Source organism: Amblyomma maculatum, chromosome 2 (assembly GCF_055883805.1).
Source record: "Amblyomma maculatum isolate TAMU_Amacu chromosome 2, ASM5588380v1, whole genome shotgun sequence".
Lineage (NCBI taxonomy): Eukaryota > Metazoa > Arthropoda > Arachnida > Ixodida > Ixodidae > Amblyomma > Amblyomma maculatum.
This window is the reverse complement of record NC_139345.1, coordinates 130,636,201-130,657,892: the sequence shown is the minus strand read 5'-3', so window position 1 is coordinate 130,657,892 and position 21,692 is coordinate 130,636,201. Positions and strand designations below refer to the sequence as shown.

General features: G+C 45.1%; 1 protein-coding gene across 1 annotated transcript; it reads left to right on the top strand.

Annotated features, from left to right (window-relative positions):
• The first annotated feature begins 1,409 nt into the window (after positions 1 to 1,409).
• Positions 1,410 to 20,356, top strand: LOC146199886 (uncharacterized). Its single transcript, XM_084592215.1, has 5 exons — positions 1,410 to 1,424; positions 4,922 to 5,029; positions 8,856 to 9,023; positions 12,299 to 12,406; positions 20,040 to 20,356. Exons 1-5 carry the CDS (start codon positions 1,410 to 1,412, stop codon positions 20,127 to 20,129), a joined length of 489 nt encoding a protein of 162 aa, XP_084448341.1. The 3' UTR covers positions 20,130 to 20,356.
• The last annotated feature ends 1,336 nt before the right edge of the window (positions 20,357 to 21,692 follow it).

Sequence of the window (21,692 nt, the reverse complement as noted above, 5' to 3'; positions counted from 1 at the left end):
TGCCGCCGACGGGACGGCAAGCCACACAGCTAATGACAAATTGGCGCCAAAGTTGGTAATCATACAACTAGCGCAATCTTTGAGGGTCCGTATGGTCATCGTCATGACCCCCCGCGCTACTTTCGAGTGGGTAGCGCCAACACCACGACTGGCGCCGCTAGCGCGTATGAAAAGAAACAACAAAAATTCTTACTCGACAAGAAAGGCCCGAGGGGACTACAAATTTATTTTCCGCCAAAGAAGCCGGTGATCTTTGCCTGCGTGCGCTTTGTGAGCAACGGCCGCACCGATTTCTGGGGTGCTGTCTACAAAATAGACCAAAAATTAACACTTTTTCACCTTTATTTCTCGAAAAGAGGTTCGTTAAATCGGGACAGATCACGGAATCGGTTTCGTTATTTCGGGTTAGCCAAAGCATTGAACCCTATGGGCGTCTGAGGGGGAATTAGGATACCTTCGTTAAATCGATATTTTCGTTAAATCGGGTTTCGTTAAATCGAGTTTTGACTGTAATCCTATAACCGCTTTCGCACTGAAACGATGGGCTCAATCTCTACCTCTGTGCAAGCGGCCCAGCAGGCATTAGTGAAACACTACTGGAGGTAGACGTAGCTTACCACTAGTTACTGGAATAAGTAGGGGCAGACTCTAGCAACACACTTTCGTCGCGAAATTGCGTAAAGAATATGGAGTACCCTTTGAGGGTGTATGCTTGTGAGGACCACATTTGGCAGCCTTTGCCAGAAAGAAAATAATTTTAAAAATAAATAAGAAGTATCCTCGGGGGTTATTTTTAGAATGGAATCTCAACAAAAGTTTCTTTGCTTCTATGGCCATACTATATGACGTTAAACTACTATTTGATTCCCGGGTTTTCGCCCATCCGCTTCAGCGAAGGGGGGGGGGGGGGAGAGGAGGGGAGTCCATCCTCTTCCCAGACAACATCCGGTGTCTGGGCCATCATGCAATTAGACGTCTGAGCAAAACTGAAACAGCGTCATCTGAATGCGACAATTAAAAAAGAGGAAGACGCTGAGGAAGAAATGCCTTCTCTTGTCTATACCAGTGTTACTATCGTTCGCTGCGATCGCCAGTGTTTACATTGGGTTCAATACGAAGGATTCTTTAGGAGTACATAACTACAGCTAGTAGGTTGAATTTATAACTCTTTAATTTTCTTGAGATCACCCTTTTCTAACAAATATTATGTTTGTTATTTGATTTTAAATAAATTTCTGCCGTTTTTATGAAAACATTTTTGAAAATTCCCCCTTGGCGCTATTGTTTTGTCGTAATCCTCTGCGGAAGCCTTCATATGCCATCACACTTTGGTTCATCCGCCATGTGTGTATGTCATATTTCGAAAAGCCGAGAAGAAGAAGAAGAAGAAGTGCGCCAGCAGAAACGCCATGCAAAACCCGTCGGTGAGTATTCTGAAGGATGCGAAATGCTCTTGCAATCAAGTCGCCATTTCTTGTGGGAATCGGTATACGTTACGAACTGTTGCTCTTTTGGGGGCAGTAGGGCACGGATGCGGCTCCATGAGTCCAGCAGCGGTGTCTGCTTGTCTTGAGCTGCCGCAGTGGTTGCTATTTTGAGCGATCACTTGATCATCATACAGGGTCCTCAGCACAAAAATATCTGGGGATGCCTAAGGTCCGCCTTTAAGGGTTGTGGCTTCACAGCGTTAACAGAACGCGTCCCCTGCTCCTACTGCGCATCCTCTATTGTGTACGTGAGGTTTCCCACTCGTCTAAACATTAATCTCATAATTATTGCGTTCATTTGTGCGCACAATCTACAGGATACAGTTCTAGGGCTACCGTAGTGTGCGAAATATCAGCCCGACATACAAAACTCGTACGAACGTCTCTACGCAGACGAGTAGTACCATGTGTGGGTCGGACTGCATTTGTTCAGTATGATTCGATTGCCCTCCCCTGCGCAATTGAATAAAGACATGCGAGTTAGCAGCTCTTGGCGAATCAGCCAAATCACATGGTTTGCGTGGCTTGCAGCAGAACGAATAAGTGCGCTGCCTTCAGCTGCCATAGCCGTTGCCGTGATTAGTCACACACTAAACTGATGCCTCCTACACCGAATTTGGATTTCCTGGTAAACGGGGCCTTTAAAGCTGTGACGTTATAACGTAGTTGAAGAATCAGTAACGGGCCTTTGCCTCGCAACTTCACAAATGCATGAAAATCGGCGCCGCTAGCCCCTTTCTTTCTCTCGCTGGTGAGGTTTCTTCATAATACCAAAACATAAGACTGTGCCTATTTAAAAGACAGAAAGAACAATAAGACAAGAGAATGAATATAATCATAGGTTACAGAACTACATATATTGTTCACTGCACTGAGTTATTACAAATTTCAACAATTCATGGAGAAAAAAAAAAACGAGAGGCACTGAGAAGGGGCTGTTTATAGTGTTTGGAGTCCCAGAGAGACATCGGCTAGTAGGAATAGCATAGTGCTGGTGTCCAGACAATCAACCCCATGGTATTCTGTTACGAACACTGACATCGCGCACCACATAATAGCACTGATTTTAACCTTCACAGCAAAGCGGCAGCCGCGTTCGAGTTTGAACTTGTGGCCCAGGAATCATCAGACGATTGCATTAATCACTGTGCTACAACGCCGGGACAAGACAAGATGGGATAACGAAATGTTCTGGTAGCCGTAAGGGGTAGCCTGAGAAGAGGCAGAACTACAACAGGCAGGTGGTTACCGCTTGTGGATCAGTATAACGAGAGACGAAACATGCGTTACTTTTATTCATTTTATGGCTTGGGTTTCGCTGCAGAGTTGACTGGAGCGGCCAGCAGCCTGAAAAAGTGATACCTGTGAAAATGATATGAGCGTTGTATATTGCTATTATTTCAAGCTAGGGCAGACTGAGCTGAGAGAGTACAAAACCATGCGGTAGGCGTTTATTAGCGCCATATAATAAACCGCTTCCGGAAGTCATCTTCACAGCACCCTGGTTAGGTTTCTAACCGAATAATCCCGTTCCCAGACTCCACTCTTGCATTATTTGAAGAAACGAGCAGGCGGAATTTCGTTATATGAAAACTCGGGATTCGCTCCCTTTTATTGCTAAACAAATCAAGTAGAGGTGTCGGAAGGGTGCAAGGCTTGAATACCACCTCTTTATATGTGAAATAGATTGGAAATGATGCAAGGAGTGTCCAGCGCCTTGCTCCTCGAGCGTGACTGGTTTCGACCCATTCTTCAAGCTCTCCCTGCCACACGTTCACGACTCGAAATCGTGAATGCGCCGTGAAGAGGTGAGGCGCCTGCTCCTTTTAATTTCACCAAAACTATGAGTGTGCAGTGGTAACGAGACCATTTGGTTGGAAACGAAGCCCTACAGGGATGCTGATTTATGCAGTTCCGCACGAAGACCATGCCATATCGCCGGTTCTTTTATAGGGCTACTGAACGTTACAACCAAGTGCTATTTGAAGAATACCGGAGCTGTAGTGGCGATGTCCGTTTAAAGATTTCAGCCCGTGTCAATATAACATCCGCACGGTGGTATAGACTTATTTTACAAAGTACGGGAATGGCCTCCCATTTTTTTCAACCCTTAGGAGCAGCATGAATGCCATAAAGAGCTGCCACCATGGCCTGGGGCTATTTTGTGTGCAGTGGTTCCTAAACATTCATGGCGGAAAGCTAGTTCATTAGCCTCCAGCAGTGCACAGCCTACATAGACAGGAAGAGTCGTACAGAAGCTTCGTAGAAGAAGGTAAATTCCCTTCTGGTCTTGGGTTTGAACTCAGGGCTGACGCCTACCCGGACGGGAAAATGGATGTTCCGAATAGGTTCACCAAGCCATTAGCCCATGAAATGGTATGGCGAGAGAGAAGTGCTCAAGAACCGAAAGTCGGTCTTCGAGTTATATGCTTAAGGAAAATGACTCTCTTACTGCAAATAAGTTCGCTTTGTGGGATTGCTTTATTGTTTGGACCAACAGCATTCCAAAATTGAACTGGTCTATACTTGTGAACTTCTCTCTCACTTGCCCTGATATAGCATAGGTGTCTCCTGCTTGAAGACCTTGCTACTGTCTACTGTTATATTCCTTCCAGACAATTTCTCAGTTAACAGTGGGATACAGAAATGGCAGTTGAATTCTTATATTGACACTGGAGAAATCGTTTACTTATTTTGTGTAAATAAACATCGATCCTAAGGCTCTTGGTCTGGTAGAAAAAGGATCATTTTTGGTGAGAGAATCCTCTTTAGGATATTTCCCCTTGTTTGATTCAACCTTGTCACGTTCACACGCAAAAAGGCGAAGTACGTCTTTAATGGAATAGTGGCGTAGCGTAGCGCCAGAGATGCGCACCAAAATAACCTATACGGACATACCGCTCTTTGCTCGCGAAATCAGGCGATGATGATACTTGAATTATATGATTTTGTCCTTTTCAGATCTCAAAAACGTAGCTTTAACTGAAGAATGAGGTATTTTTATTACGTTTGTAATGTATCGATAAACGCCATCCGCAGTTTACCTAATGCGCAAGTTTAAAGGAACCATTGAAACAAATTGATGTTGGCCTGTATCAAGAGACCGTGCATTCATACGTCAGACACAAAAATAGCTCTTGTTCCCTGTAGGTGAAGGGAACAGGCTGCATCCCTAGGCGAGCACGAAGCAGTGAATATGCCAGCGCCGATCCTTTGGGTTTACGTGCTTGCCAGTATCGTTATACAATGTTAATTCGCTTAGTTTTTTGTAATGCGAAATAGATTAAATAAGCGTCACTGCACGTGACATCTTTCACAGCGAACGTTTGCAATTTGACCAACGTAGCGCTTTTATATCTCCTTAATCGCCAACTGCTGGTCATACCTGTCCGCAGTGTGCGTTTCCGATAGTTTCCCTCTTTTATATTTCGCAGATTGCCAGCCCCAGCCAACCTATTGGCAGTCCCGGGACCGGAGCACCTTTTGTATTCAGCACGAAATACATCCAGACGGCCACTGGCGCGTTAAACCTCGTTGAAACGGTGGGTTTTCCCAAGCTCTTGTTTGGTAGGAGCTGCTTGCTAGCTAGATGTTTTTCCAAAAGTCTTCAGGTCGCCTTCTCAGTGCTGTAGATTGGTAACAAAACAGAGCTGTATGCCTACGGTTAGTGAAGAATGAAATTCCTTGCTCGCAATAGATATCAGGACGTGTTGCAGTCAGCGGGTTTCAAAAATATCCGTTGCTCCTCGAAAGAGACCAAAAGTGCCTGAATATTTCTTTTTTCTTCACGGGCCATTTCCTGCTCCGCCACTACGTGATCGCGAAACAGTGTTGTTATGCTCACTTATAACACTTTAGTTAACGTGTTAAACAGCTCTTATGTCGCAAATCGGATTTTGTTCCACGACTGGCTTTACCAATGCGCTTAGCAATAAAGGAACGAAGCCTGGAGTATATAAAATGTTTTTTTTTTTCCGTGTGAAATATGCCGAAAGGCCTACCTGTGCCTTTACATGGTATGCAGGCGGCAATGACAGGAAATATTCCGATGGAATGAGCGCATGTTAAGGGAAGGACTTTATATCTTGCAGCACCCTAGAGAGAATTCCAGGAACTGTTCCAGAGGAGGAGGAGGATAAACTTTATTTTAATCGACAGTAAGTAGTAAAATGTTGTGGGGTTATAGCCCCATCAAGTGGTCGTGAGCTCATGGCGCTCGGGGACTGCTAGGGCTCTTGTCACGACTGGATCTGTGTGCCCGAGTCGGAGCTGAGCAACGCGGCCTCCCACTGGTTTTGATTCGAAAGCTGCAAACCTGCGGCAAGGGGCCAGAGGGCAAGGCCAGAGTATGTAGGAGAGTGGCGCTTTGGCCACATGTCATACAGATGAGGAGTAAACCCCAGGATATATGCGAGCATATATCGCAGGGTTCGGGAAAGGGTTTGTTTGGAGTGGCCTCCATGCAACATCTTGTGGTTTCGTGGGAGAAATATGCTCGGGGAATAGATTAGTCTACCTATGCGGTTGCGAATGGCGATGTTATGAAACGTAACCCTAGAATCTCTCGCCGTCCGCAGAACGGGTGACGGCCCAGCCCGGTAGACGAAATCCTCGGTGTAATTGTGGACCACCTCGTTCCCTGGATGAGATGAGTGCACTGGAACCCAGATCAGTTGGATAAGGCGGAGATAGAAGCTGTTCGAGAGCACCGCTTTTCGATAGCAACCACTGGCAGCTGCTTTGCAGCAGAGAATCGCCCGTGTGCTGTGTGTTGTCAGTGAACGATAAATATCTCTAGGCAGTCGAAATTACTCCGCAGACATTCATTACAAACACGTTTTTTCTCTTTCCACTTTCACTCCCACCTTCCTCCTTTCCCTCAATGCACTGGTCAGATGTCCAGACAGAATGTGTGAGACTAGACGCTTTTTATTTTTGTATATATAAAATTAAAAAAAAACGCGGATTGAATGGCGGTAATAGCAGAGATATCTTAGTTTCGCTGTGGTCAGTAGGTTCAAGCCATATTATGAAATAATAATAATAATAATAATAATAATAATAATAATAATAATATTAATAATAATAATAATAATAATAATAATAATAATAATAATAATAATAATAATAATAATAATAATAATAATAATAATAATAATAATAATAATAATAATAATAATAATAATAATAATAATATGAACAATAGGTTTACAGAAAACGAAAGACGCAGCATATGGTAAATGTTTGCCGTGAATACCTAAACGCTGTGTGGTATGAGGTGAGAATAAAAGTTGAAAGAGTAGTCGTAGTGGAGGGCAGCAATTTCGGCCACCTGGAGACGTTTTACGTGCATTGACATTGTACAGCACACTGACACCTCTTCGTTTCGCCTCCAGAAATGCCGCCGCCGGTTGTCGGGATCGAACCCGGGTACTCCGGAACCCTAGTGCGGTAACGCCTGCGCTACTGCGGCGGAGCCCTTGCCTAAACTCCTACAATTTTCGGGAACCTTCCAAAACAACTCAGGCTACCAGGGATGTAACAGCGGAAGGCTTGAGAATATTTGACCACCTGGGGTCCTGTTTACTATACACTCTACACGGGAACGGTACACAGTACAGTGCACAGTGCATCAAAAAAGCTGTCGCTGCGGCTAGGGTTTGATCTGGACTCCCTGCGACACATTAAAATCTGTGCGCCACGCAGATGAAAGGAGTTATCAGATGAAACAAAAGCCGGAGCAAGCGCTAGTAAGCCAAGACGTAAGGATAGCCCATGCTAATGACACGCTGGAAATACTTGAGCCTAATGTCTTCCCGGATGCCAATTAAGGGTGAACTCGCAAATGTTTAAAAGAAGAACAGCAATTTTCTCCATGTTTACTGAAACTCGGCTGGAGCAAAAAAGGGCGTAAGAAGGAAAATTGTGCATATCGAAGCCAATACAGACCCGCGTGTTATCTTACATCTGAAAATTATTTCTGTGTTAGGACGGGGAAGCTACAGCGTGTGGTGTTAAAACTCCGTGAGTGCTACCTTCTCAGAGAAGCAATTCTACAGGGAATGGCATATCATTAAGCCATATAGTGTTCTCGGCGTCCAATAACCGTTTCGATGGCTGTGTGGTTAGGGCACTCGGCTACACGCGTACTGCTTGCGACGACTACTCCTTTTGGGCTCTCAGGTCGAAGAAGGCGAGTAGTGTGGCCTCTCAGTACTCGCGGGAGAGGTTCGTGTTGGTGTGAAGGCCGGGATAGAGGGTCACGCCCACTCAATATGGAAGAGAGGGAGTTCCCGCACTGTTAGGAAAGGTCTTCGAACCTTTTCCTACAGTGCGGGTACTCCCTGAGGAAGACAGTGTTAAAGGAGCCATGGCCGTAGCGGAAGACACTGGGGTCCCGTAGAAGGAACTCCACCTAGCGTTTGTGAGGGGAAGGTCACTAAGTCTGTTGCCACAGTAACCTCCATATACCTCCCTTTATGAAGAGGCAATAAACGTTTTTATCACCACCTCTACCACCACCACTACTAATTGACTACTGAGCTTCGAGGCCATCGAGCGTAAGCGAACCCGGCCGTGGTGCCACGTTTCGATGATGCAAAGCTTTTGCGTGCAGCGTGCGCGATATCAGTGCACGGTAAATAACGTCAGGTAGTGTACGGAGGAAAACCTTTATGGAGCGACTGTTTTCGGGTTATTTAAGAGCATAGGGCAACACAGCACGGTCCTCAGCTAAGCTCATGTGTTCAGTGCATCTATTGCCATGACACTAGCACCCCGCTTCACAGGCGTGATTTGGAGGCCTTGCGACGCAAGAAGGGCCTCCAATGCCTACTGCGATCCGATTTCAGGTTGTCCCAGCGAGGGTAATCAGCGAGGGTGCCGAAGTGAACATTGTGTAAAATTGCACGTGATTCTGCACAAAGGTACCTATACTCTGTAGAAGAGGTTTGGTAGTAAGATGAGAGCTGAGAAGTGGCAGTAGAGTTCATGTCTGGTGACGCCTCCAGAGGGGTTATTAAGCTGTGGCACCTGGAGGTGTGGAGAGGTAAGTGAAGACGAGCAAGAAGTACTTGCATGGTGAGCTTAGAATATGTACGTAGTCGCTTTAAAAATAAAAGAAGCTGTATACTTCTATTTCCTTTTGAAAAATAAATCACAACAAACGTAGACGATATAGATCCTCAGCGGCCAGTGATTACGTCGGGCGGTTACCAGTTATCTAACCGCCATCGAACGAACATTAACCGCTATCTAAGAAAGCCTTGTGAAGCGTGCTTACGTATTTCGGCGACTGTTATCGAAGCGATTTCAGCCGCAGTGGTATTTTTGTTCATGAATGGTGTGAAACGTGCGGGCTGTGTGCAGTGCTTATCGGTGGTGCTGTTCAATTCGCTCTGCTCGCACTCCGACGAGAGCCTCTCCGAGACGCTGTTCTTGGCCTCGTTCGTCTACTCCATCGGCGGCCTGTACCTGCTTCTGGACGGGAGCTGCAACAAGTCTGCATCGGCCCGGCAGCATCCTTCCACTCTGGTGGTGCGTACGTGGAGCGTCTTTCACGTCTGAAGCTCAATTACGAGGGGCGAAATAAGTGAGATTAACATTACATGGGCGTTTGAAGTGGACGTTAGTTAAGGTATCTGACAAAACAATAGCCCTTAAATTTGACGTAGTCCCAAACAAGTCTGGCTCTAGCGCGCATGATGCGCTATTGGCTTCTTTTTAGACCCAGAAATTGTATAGAACCAGTAATTAACATATATGGCTTATAAATGGGTGCTACTTTAGAACGTACGAGCGTAGAAGGTATAACTTTGAGCTGAGGCTGTGTGCCGAACAAAACAGGATGAGCCTGAGGCGACTTAGTTTCCGATATGAAGACATTCAAAGCTCAATGACAATTGGCGCCACTTTGCGTGTTTTAATACCTCGGGTGGCTCGCATATACTTACTTTATAGACTGTGATAAACGACTTCGTTTTCATAACCTGCACGAAACATTAACAGTTGTAAATAATGTGACTGAATTGCAATTTGCCATTGGAATGCTTGAGTGAGGTTAGTATGTTCAGATGTGGTCACAATGAAGGACATGCAAAGGAATACATAAAAAAAGGTGTTTGAAGGAGAACGTTCAGGAGTACTGCGTGGCAGTTAAGGCATCGGGGCCAGAACCATTTTATTGATTGAGTACAGCGGTTATCTGCCGCTCAGCGCTCGTGCGCTAAATAACGTCCTTCAGAATCAATATGCATTTCTTTATGAAAGAAGCATTGGGCTCCACCACTGGCAAATATAGATCCTGACTTGCCTTTCTAGAGCAGCGGCTAAAACGTAGGATGGGGTTGCGAACAACTAACATATGAGCACAGGATGTTGGCAGACAACCAATAGCTTTTATGACTTTTTGTCATTGTTAAATGACTGTGGAATTTTACAGCCGAAAGACTTTTACTATTTGTGGAACAAGAACAAAAATAGGAATATTGCTACAGGTGGGAAAAAGCAACAAGGAACAGTTCAAATAAATTTTCAAAATAAAGCATGTGTATGCCTCTAACCTACGTGTAAAATGGGGGAGAAAAACAGCTGAACGACGTCATGATTGTAGATCACACGACCAAATAGGATTGTTCCATGCAGAACACGAGCCGATACAGCTGTATAACAGCCCATAGAAAGTACATCACACTGACAGATTAGCACAAGTAAAATAAAGCGCACCGACAATACAGCGCACAGAGAAATTACCACTGTGCTGTGCAGTTCGGTGGAGTGTTACTTGAAGAACACGTATGGCAGCATAGGTGATAACAGGGCCATCGGCTGCTTCGCTTTAACAATGTAGGTTCTTTCTGCAGTGCCTATGCAGAAACCGGGCTAACCATTAGTGATATTATCCGGGACCTCCATCTGCTTCGATGTTTTTTTTTGCGTTTTGTCACAATCACATAAGCTACAATCACATATGCAAATAGGTTTTGGTAAACTGATTTTCGTCGAGACAGCAGCGCGTTTTTATTGCATTGTCGTATAGGAAGCCCAATTCTCTGTGAATTCTGATGGTGGTGCACCAACGACAAAATTTCGAGTGGAAAGACAATGCATAAACGCGATGTCGCTTAGCAGCATTTCAGACAATCAGACAACCGTGAAAAACAGGTCGATGGCAGACGGAAGTCTTCTGCGAAGTGCTGTGCCACACAACCTAGCATGGCCTACTCTAACATGAGATTGTTAAAATTAAACACGCTGCTCTCGTATGAGGTATGGTTTACACTTTGTGGTTATGAATATAATAGCTCACCTGTACAGCTTCAGCGCACATTGGTTCACTTCGCTATTTGGTCGGTAAACTGTTCTTTTTCACTCCGATGTTCTGTACTCATGCTCTTTTTCCCTGTGCTTTTTCCACGCACTGTTTTCGCGTCCTCTAATCTCGTCACCAGCCCCTCATTTTTCTACCACTGTCTGTTCAATTGGGGCAGAGGATCTCGGGTCTGGCAGTTGTGATGACCCAGGGGGCATAAGAGGTTGTTCACAGAGCTGACATTTTCCCTGTTACATCGCATTCCACTTGGCATTCTCGGTTAACAGGACGTTCTGTATCCGCCACAGTTTCCGACAGTCGCGTGATGAACATCCTCAAGGCTTCATGCGTAATGAGGGCGAATGCGGGAGGTTAGATTGGGGCCGCCATAGCAGAGCTCCTAGAACACCGGACACAGTATGCATCGTGCGGAAGTAGTGGGATTAAATATAATCGGTGTCATGTGATCATTTCCTATTAGATATACTATGTATTCAGTTCATTTTCAATCAAAATTGTCATTTTACTGATTTTACGTTAACAAAACCCACAGGTATAGACTGACATTCCCAACGATTTCCCTGGTTTAAATTATTATTGACTTCGTTTTGTGCATGCCGTAAAGAGCTCCTTATTTCCGGCTGTTGTCTGCTCTGGGTATGCTGGCGTCTAAAGAGATCACGAAAGGTTTGGTTTGGTTTACGCGGTTTAACGAGAAAGCACGAAAGATGTTTGTGAAAAACTTCAGAAAAGACATCAAACAAACGCAGTTACGTTGTATACAGCTTTTGTTCACGATGCCGCAAGAATATCTTGTAGTGTGCATATAAACGTTCGCCTGACACTGTTTGTTTTTACATTTTGCCACAGACTGAAAGCACAGCACTGCCTAGTGCAGGTTTCGCACCAAGAGGGGAATAGTGGTGGGTGGGCACATACGGTATGGAGCCAACAGAAAGTAGGCGATATGTACAGCCCGAACCGACAAGCGGTAGGTTGTTTCGACGGGTGATTCCTCTCGTCACGTGGTTTTTTTAAGCGAAGACCTTTATACAAAGTCCTTTCTGGCAGAAAATATCTTTAACAAGAGGTTCATGAAATAAATAACATGGTGTTCATGTTCAGTAGACATGCGAGTGTAGTACAGGCTGCCACAAAAAAAGCTTACACTTAGTCTTTACTGCCAGTGTTAGCTGCTAGAAAATACACACAGCCGAACGGCGATAGCTTTCGCTGAGTGCCTTGCGCAACACCGCGAACAGACTTGGCAATTTTGATGGCAAGTACGCTTGCTTATCCCAAAAACCAAGACTAACAGCTGCCGGCAAGCCGCTTAAACGCACTTCGACACTGCAATTTGTGGCCCGACAAACATAAATATACACATATATAAGTGCATTCCTGCGTATATAATAGATATTGTTACGCATAAATAAGCACATGCATAGCCAACCTGTGACTGGGTAAATTTTGGCCTACTCATCGTGAATTCTCTGCGCAGGTGCTGCAGCTTCTCACCTACCACACCATGGGAACCGTCGCCTTCCTTGTGTGCGGTTGCTACGTGCTCGCCCAACACTTCGGCGTGGCCAGAGCTATCGTTTCAGGCGTGAGTGCCTACAAACTCACGCCCACCTCTTTTGTGTTCAGTCAAATTGATGAACTCGAGCTGATAAACCTTGCTTGTAAGAATCTGTGCCCGAAATGTGATGACAGGTAGATGACCTTGTAACATGAAATTGGGAGCATGCTTATCAGAAGTCGTCGGGCTCCCTGAGATGGGTTCTGTGTTATTTAGCATTAGCTTTGAACTTAGTTCGACAGAATACAAAGAATGCGATCCTTGCATTCCAACTAAGCCATCCAATTTTACGGCCAGCCTGAATCGGAGAAGTGCAGCATGGGGCATAATTTTTCCTTTTTATTTTGTGGGTATTCAAGTACTGATAGCTAAAGGGGCCATCGAAGATGAAATTAAGTGTACACAACGTCACTAAAATCTAGATTACGGCCTCTTTTGCCGGGGGCGCCATCGTGTTCTAGGTTCCGCGATGCAGCGGTATGAAGTAGCCCCATTCTGAACCACGTTTCGCCACCAATGAGATCACGCTAAGGGCTTGTCCTCAGTGAGCACCTGTTTAAGAGTGGCGTGACATGGAACGAAACAGCCGTATTATAGCATACAAAGACATACATTCCTTCTTGTAGGCGGCACCGCATCCTGGCATCCTGACGCCGCTGAGATGCGATTCTCTGTAAAGGATGCTCTCGCGCATGGGACGAGAGCAGAGATCGCACTGCAATCGGCAGCGACCACTGCTTTGCTGAAAATGCGAATTATAGAAAAACGCACGTGCGCAAACCTGGGATAAATATTTCTCGGAATTGATTTTTAATGAGAATGGCAAGGTGTTGAAAAGTGCACCAGACATCCTGCTACAATTACTATGTTTAGGGAATTTCCATTGAATGAAGTAAGATTATTTACCACGCAGGTTTGTTATGTGCTATGTGCACCCATTTTTCCGGTCAAGGCTGCCCCAGTGTTCTGTCTTTTCCTATTACATCTAAGCCTCCTAGAGAACACGTTAAACCATATAAGTAACCGATTAATGATATAATTACGGTATGTAACTGATAACAGTGGTCAATGGGAGTTCCTGAAAAGTAACTGAACTGCAATACTACTTCATTTCAGCCATTCGCGTAGTCACGGCTGGTAGGCACGTATGGCCTTTAAAGACCCCAGGTGACTGTGACGTCATAGCAGCTGCGAGAGATGGGCTATCAAGTCTAGTCGTCTGGTGGCGGCGGTCGGTAGGAATGACGCGCTGCAGCTGAAGCCGCGCTGCTACCGAGTTGAGGCGCTGCTGTCACCTCTTCTCTCGCAGTGGAGAGGAGGAGGAGAAAAACGGTGGGCATAGAGAAACATACGTAAGTATGTTTCTCTATGCGGTGGGTATATAAATGCTCGCGTTGCTCAGCTGAGGCAATCGCTATGCATCCTGATAAAGAGAAAGAAAAGCCACGCCGTCTCGATGAAGCCAGGAAACGACAGCGGGCAACAGAGACAGATTAGAACGGGAACAGCGTCTCGCTCGACGGCACGCTCAAAATGCAGCTAGACGAGCGCGTCACGCTTCTCTTGAATCGTCCTCAACCGGTAACGACTCCGAATGAAATGTAATGGACAGCATCCAGTATTTTTATTACATTAGTTACATACACATTCATTACAATAGATATATTAATGTCATTATATTACATGTGTGTCCTGTGTTAATCGTACGGTCAACATGGTACACCACAATTGGCTACACTACGAGTTAAACTATAGCGTAGCCATGCTATTATTGCTTTCGCAACCTACCGGCCTTAACTGAAGCTAAGTTCCGGCAAATTTTTATTGGAGCTCTGATTCCATTTCTTTCGTTGCAACTCGGTTCCGTTTTGCGTATGGTCCTGTACTTTGGAGCAGGTTGGACAATAGTGAAACGTATGGCGGGAGGCCTAATACGACGGATGCGTTTCGTTTGTCAGCCGCAAGGATTACTATACTTTAATTTTTTTCTTGAGTCTGTTTAGGGCATGCTTCTTGTAAATTGTAACTTACAGGATCTAGGCGATGTTTAAAATACGCCCCAATAGCTCTTCAATCATCCTCCCTTAAAGCATCCGTGGGACCGATGGCTTGAGGTCGCGTCGGGTGGCTGGGCGGCGGTTGCGTGTTCTTGTCCTTCGGTTTCTTTGGGGCGTTCGGCTCTTTGCTCTGATCTCGCCTCTGATAAGTCCGTCTGTTCTCCTTCTCATCAGATCCGGGCTGGGGGCGGGGCGGCGGTAGCTGCGGCTGGTCGGGTCTGGGCTGGAAGGGCTCAGGGAAGCTGCGTACGGCGTCGAGGCTCCTAGGTGAGGATGGGGTGACGTAGACCGCACCTCCAACCAAAATGTTACGTGGTGACAAGAAATCAGGCGGTGCAACATGGAGACAGGGTGAAGGACGATGTTATGACTGGACTAGCGCGAGAGCTCTTCCAGCGCCACTGCCGATATCCTTCTCAACAATATTTATTCAGGCTACAATGAAGTAGTGTGGCTGGTTTCGTATTCAGTTATACCTTCTCAATTTTCAATAGGAGCCGTATTTAGAACAGGGCGTCAGAATGTTTGCACATTTCCTTGTGAGCAGATCAGTAGCTACGCTGAACGCCCATTCAACGCATAGACTGAAGAAAGTGCAGGAGTTTACAGGCATTTCGCGCCAGGTAATAGTGGAGCATTGCTTCATGCTAGAGCGTCGCGTGTGTTTACGCGTAAGAATCTCACAAAGCGAGCTCCGAACTCACGGAGGCGCTTACACTTTTTTTGAAATAGGAGTGAAACATCAGGTTTCGTTCCTGATTTCTCATCCACGAGCAGACCGCCTAAAGAGTTCTGGGAACTTTTTTTCTTAGGGGTTCTCTCCGACTGCCGAGTTCAACCGGTGGCTCAACAGGACATCTTGCGAGGCAGACGTTGCGGTTTATGAAGGTCGAGGCTCATACAAGATTCGCTCACGGTGGTTGAATCGGGTGGGGCATCATGCTTTCGTACGCCGTGCGCCGAACAGACCCTATTACCTAGTAGGGCGTGGCTCGTGTCTATTTTATGAAAGTGATGGTTACCCGGGTCACTGCAGAGCCGGAAAGATGACTTAGTGTTCAAAGCATCCGCCTAGCATTACATGGGTACTGAATTCGATCGCCCGGGCTTCTGAGGGCCTTCTGGTTTCGTAATCAGCAACAAAGTTTCAAGGCTCTTCTGAGCTGAAGCGCTTGAGCAAATTAGCTTCGACTGACCCATGCCAGATGAGAAACATCTGGCAGTCAGTGTTAGCTGTCTCTATTGAATGCAGGCTTGTCTGTGCGTACACCTTCTAAGATAATTTTAAAAGACCTTACAGAATTCGTGCCATTAAAGCTATTTACTGATGAGAAGAAAAGGAGATGCGTGGCGAAAACAGAATAAATATTGTTTTGTTTTTTTTTCGCAGAGTTTGGCAAACAAGTCAGTTTCGCTGCTTCGGTAGGCATATCATTGTTTTGCGGTCGTCCCTTTCCTTCTCTCTGTTTTTTTTTTGTTTTAGTTGTAGGAACCTCTACAATAGCACATTAAATGAATAGAGCTTGAATTTTAAGTAATTCAGTTCCAAATGCTGGAGAAAAACAGCGCTAAGAACGCAAGAAAGAAAATATACACAGAGCGCTTTGTTCGTGGCTTCTGGGTGCCTTTTTGTCCTCGCCTCTGCTGCGCTGTTATTTTTGTCTATGTTAAAGGTTACGTTGTTCACGCACTTTCGCCTCTGATGCTAATAAATGCTCGAGCAAGAGTAATGGCTTCCATTGATTCCATGCCTTGAGGTCCTTCTTGAGCTCTGTCCGTGCGTTAAGGCTCAGCGTGTAAGCTGCCATGTTTGGCGTAGTGGGAGGGAAGATGCAGTGCCGTCTAACAGGATGTGAGGTCCTTACAAGAGTGAACGCCTGGTATTTCAGAGGACTAGAACTGCTGTAAGAGCCTGCGCTGTCCCATCTTGGCGAAACAGAAATATAAGCGACGCTTTGCCGCAGCCGGTCAGTTGCCGCTGACTCGAACAGAGCACTCGAGCCAGCACCAGTGCCTGCTGCCAAGTGAGGTTCTAAAGAGGAAGAAGAATAAACTTTATTATAAAATTGCCGGCGAATGCATTACTTTCTATGCGAAATTTGAGACGGAGCTGGTCAGCTGTTTCAGCTTTTCGATAGATTGAGGTGTGCGTTTCGGCTCGGGCAGTGCACATATTGAGATCCACCGATACCATTTCGGCGCTCTGATTGCCCCCGCTCAGGGTTGGCTTTGAAGGAGGAGCGAAGAGAGCAAATAACTTATCAGGAGGTCGCGGGAGGCAGCGCGTGGGCCCATTGGAGCGTTAGGCGTCGAAGAGATAGCAGCGACCGACTGATGCCGCTGACGCCGCTAGCGAGTGAAGAGAACGTGACTCTGTGTTTCGGCTTCGGATGCACGCACCATGATCCGATGATAGCGGGCCGGCGTTTCGGCAACCGGAGAGCACTGTCGCCGCCACGAAGGAAACGGGAGGTGGGGGTCTGCGAATGGTGACGGCAGGAGCGCTCGCATTAACTGCAGAGCACGCGTGGTCGCCGCCACGGAAGAAGAGGGAAGGGGGGTGGGGGGCAGGGTATGCGCAGCGGCGAACGGGGGCGGCAGGAGCGCGCGCTTCCCCGGCTGCGGAGATGAAAACGAGGGACAACAGCGATGGCGACGACGACGTGAAACGAAGGAGCGGGCGCCAAAGAGCTGCACTCTAAAAACCTATTGCCTCCTGGGAGGCTTCTTAAAGTACAGGAGCCCTCTGATTTCCACCTCACGCTTCGCCCGGATGACCAGTCTTCGCTGGTTTGTCAGGTCGGTGACAAGCAGTGTGTCCTCTCTGAAAGAACGAGGTGGGTCCTGCATGATCCCGAAAAACTGCTGTTGAGGCAGACCCAAAGATAGTGGTGGAGATCTGCCGCTGGGTCTGACAGGTTGAACTCTCAGCGGAGTATAAGGCCGGGTGCATGCGGCTCACTGTTACCGGCGAGACAGAGTTAGTCTGGAGCTGCCTCCATACTTCGCTGTCCTGTGTGTCGAGAAATGATGTGGTGATAAGTAAACGCGCCAACTGTGATGTAGTACATCATTACCTCATAATAATCTGGCATGCCATCGTGTCGCCGCCACCACGAGGGGGTTGGGAGAGGGTTCGTAGGACTGTATCGTTGGTTACAACTTGTTTCTTTTTTCTGATATTCTTTATTTCTCTTTCAAAAAATGAAAGAAGGAACTGCGACAAAAGGCGGTTAGGCCTGACGGGGTCACAGTTCCCCATACAGTTCACAGCGGCGCGCAACACTGACAAACAAACGATAACAGAACATTACAACAAACGTGGTAACTAGACATACTGGAGTAAAACCTAAAAAAAAGGAACAGTGTACACTGTACACTCAAAAAGAAACAACAGCATATGGCACACAAAACACGGAAAGGGAAAAAAAAATTGTACAGTAACATAACATGATGAAAATTTGCATTTGTCAAATACAAAACCAGACTAAACAATTATTCCACTTCGGAGAGTATCAACTGCTTTTTTATTTCTCTTTTAAATCTGCGTTTAGAGAGATTGAACATTGAACATAGGGATGGGTTTTTGAGAATAGTTGGAATCTGGTAATTAAGCTTCTGTTTACCGTAATTTGTCCTTGTTTTTGGGACGATGTTTCTGTGTTGTCTGAGAGGGTATTTAGTAGGAAATCGATTAGGAAAGACGGAGAAAAGCCTATTGCTATGGATATGTTGTAACAAGCGGTATGTGTAGACTCGGTTAGCTTGAAGTAGATTATGTTTTTGGTATAGAGGTGATGTTGGTAAGTGTTCCGGTCTTCCATGATAACCCTCAATAGCCCGGAGTGCCTTTTTTTGCAGAATCAAAAGCTTGTGATAATTGCTATTTGTTGTGGTGCCCCACACCAGTGCACAATAAGATAACTTAGAAAAAAATAGAGCATAATACATAGATACTTTTAATGAAACAGGTAAAAGGTCACTGGTCCTGTAGAGACAGCCAACAGTTCTGCTAAGATCTGTGGCAAGTTTAGAAATATGTGTATTCCAGGATAGGTGTTCATTGAACCAGACACCGAGAAACTTCTGAGTGGTTACCTGCTCTATTTGTTTGTTAGCATACCTTATATCAAGTGAGTAATGGATTGGGGCGTTGATAGGTCTGAAAATAATATAACTAGTCTTGGACAAGTTTAAGCTAAATTGATTTGCCTGCATCCAAGCGTGCAATTTTACCATGTAGTCATTTACAGTAGTTTCTAAATCTGGCAGAGTTCGGGCTGTGAAAAATATATTCGTATCATCAGCATACATGACCAAATCAGGTGAATCAGCTATGTTACAAACATCATTTATGTAAACTAAAAATAAAAGTGGGCCTAAAATAGATCCCTGCGGCACACCTTGAGTAACACACAAGAAATCTGAAACAAAATTATTGCATTTGACATATTGAGGTCTGTTGCTCAAGTAACTTCTAAGCAGGCTCAAGGAAGTACCTCGTATTCCATATCTAGTTAGTTTGCCTAAAAGAATTTCATGCTGCACGCAATCAAAAGCCTTTCGGAGGTCCAAGAACAAACCAAGTGTATATGCTCGGGACTCAATGTTGTCAATAACTTTCTCTTTAACAGCAAGTAAGGCTTGTTCGGTCGATCTATTCTTTAAGAAACCATACTGGGACGGGTTAATTATATTATGAGCACTGAAGAACTTTTCCATTCTGCTGTGAATGGCTCCTTCGAATACCTTAGAAAATACAGATAATACGGAAATTGGTCGATAATTCGTAACATCATTTCTATTTCCTCCTTTATATACTGGGCACACCCGGGCTATTTTTAGTTCATCTGGAAACACACCGCTGGTGAAAGTTAGATTTATAATATAAGCTAGAACGTCGCAAATTGATACCGATACATACTTTAACGGTATGGCTTTGATGCCGTCATGGCCGGCGGAAACATTGTTTTTTATTTTACCAATATAAAGAGCTACTTCTTGTGGAACCACAGGTAACAGCACAATAGAATTAGATAAAGGTTCAATGAGGTCACGCATGGAGGGGTTTGATAAAGATTGATCAAAAGTGGGTTTACCAGCTTCAATGAAAAAGAAAACAAAATCACAGATTACATCTAACTGATCACACGGGAACGGAATTGGGAGTCCTGAAGGTTACTGCTCGGAGCAGTAACAGGGTAATTAAAAGTAGACAGGGAACCGCAAGTGACTACGAGTAATGAGTTCACGCAAAATGTTATAACTTTGGTATGCGGTTATTGAGCTGCTGTTACGCCTAAAAAGGAAGCGGTAAAAGCGCAATAAGCTTGACCTTATTCTCATTATAAGAACAAATTCTAAGCCCGCAATCGAAACATAGACCGTGCACCAAATGGACAATAATAAATGAGATCACATATGCTCTCATTTGGAATAACTGCGTTGAATAAACAGACTTAATATCTTCCATATGTTCTTCTGCGTAGATTAAACATACTTAATAATTTTCATATGTCCTTCAAGTTTGTTCTGTCCGATGCATTTGATTCGATTCTGCGTTAGACGCTAGGGCATCACATGTTCCTTTTCTCTTTTTGCAGACGGTGTCGGTGATCCAAGCAGGTGTACACCTCTCGCACGCAATCTACATCTACCGGAGCGACTTTCAGCCCTGGATGGACGCCGTGTGAACACAGCGTCAGCGAGGCCTTCGGAGATCGCTACTGCGTTGCTCCGCCGAGCGCTTTGAATAATTAAGTCAGGCTCCAACTATCGCACCATGTAATCGCGTTACTACCATTGAAGCTTTTTCTTTACCATGTTTACATGTCTTACATCCATACGGTAGACACTGTTCTCCAAACACGTATGAACACCAAATAAATTATAATTTCGACTCTGAGTGCCACCTCTCCAACTCAGCGACTTCTTTTCTCGCTTATTCGCTAAAACCAGTTTTCATTTCTTGCTTTCTTGTGCCAAATAAATATATGCTGAGCTGGCGACAACTCATACACCGTGGTAGTGTTTCGTGCTATTGAGCAGACAAAAGCACGAAAACAAGGGGCTAGTTGTGACAAAATATTCGAGAACACTTTGGCGACTAAAGTAATGAAAGGCAAAAGCCTGAGTGCTGCATTCTGCTACGCGACAGTTGCGCATGTAGCAATGAACGCTGCTACGAGTAAAGCGAGCGACTACCCTTTCACAATCTGTGATTGCATTTGTTCAGTGAATTCTGCTTGGCAGCGGCGAAATCGTGTCTCTTGTATCTTCGCAGTATCTGGTCAATTTTACCAGATGCGCGGCATTAATAAGTAATAATTATATTTACGCAACTTTAACTAATTAGTAACTATAAATTACTATTCAGCAATTAGCAAATAAATGGGAATTGGCAATTCATAATTAGTAATCAGTAGTTAGTAATAATTTATTATTTGCACATCCTGTAACTAATCAGCAATGATTACTTAATTATTCAATAATCAGTACTTAGTAATAACTAGTAGTTAGTAACTGGTAAATAATTTTTAGTCTTAATTAGTAATTGATCGTTGATGGGCATATGATCATATAAGGCATGCATTCGCGCATACTTTGGTGGTGCGCTGTGATTGGTCGAGACCTCCATGACGACATCCCGTTGCGAACAATCGGAGGCGCTGCAAAAGCGTGACACTTTTGCTAACTACAACGATGAGGAGATAAAGGCATTTGCCTTAATATTAATAAAATCAACAGGGTAAGGAAACCCACGGAAAGCATATGCGTGACACTCCTCAAAGGGAAACTAGTAATCTTAGTATTCTCATTGGTGGAATAGGCTTGATTAAAAAGTAGAAAAAACAATGATATGTCTCCAGGAGAATCCGAAGCTACATTCTGCGTGTGGTGGGTACTGTACGAGAGGCTCTCTCATGTGCGCCTTTTCTTGAAGAGAAATTAGTCCTTAGTAGATTGGATAAAACTTACCTATTGGAAGAGGCGCGGTATTTCTCACACTTCTTGGTGGACACCTGACCCACGGTTCGACTGCCTGTTTCGGGGACAACGACCACTTCAAAAAACGGGGTGTTTTCCGTCGAAGTCAAGACACCTCCCGCATATACGCTCCTTGTGGCACCTGGAATTCCTGTTGTGTTCCCTTAACGTTTCCTTGTTTTTTTTTGGCTTTTTTATCTTTTGTATAGATCTTTGCCTACCGCTAGTAGACGGTAGGTAGATAGATAGATGGATTTATTGAAAAGAAA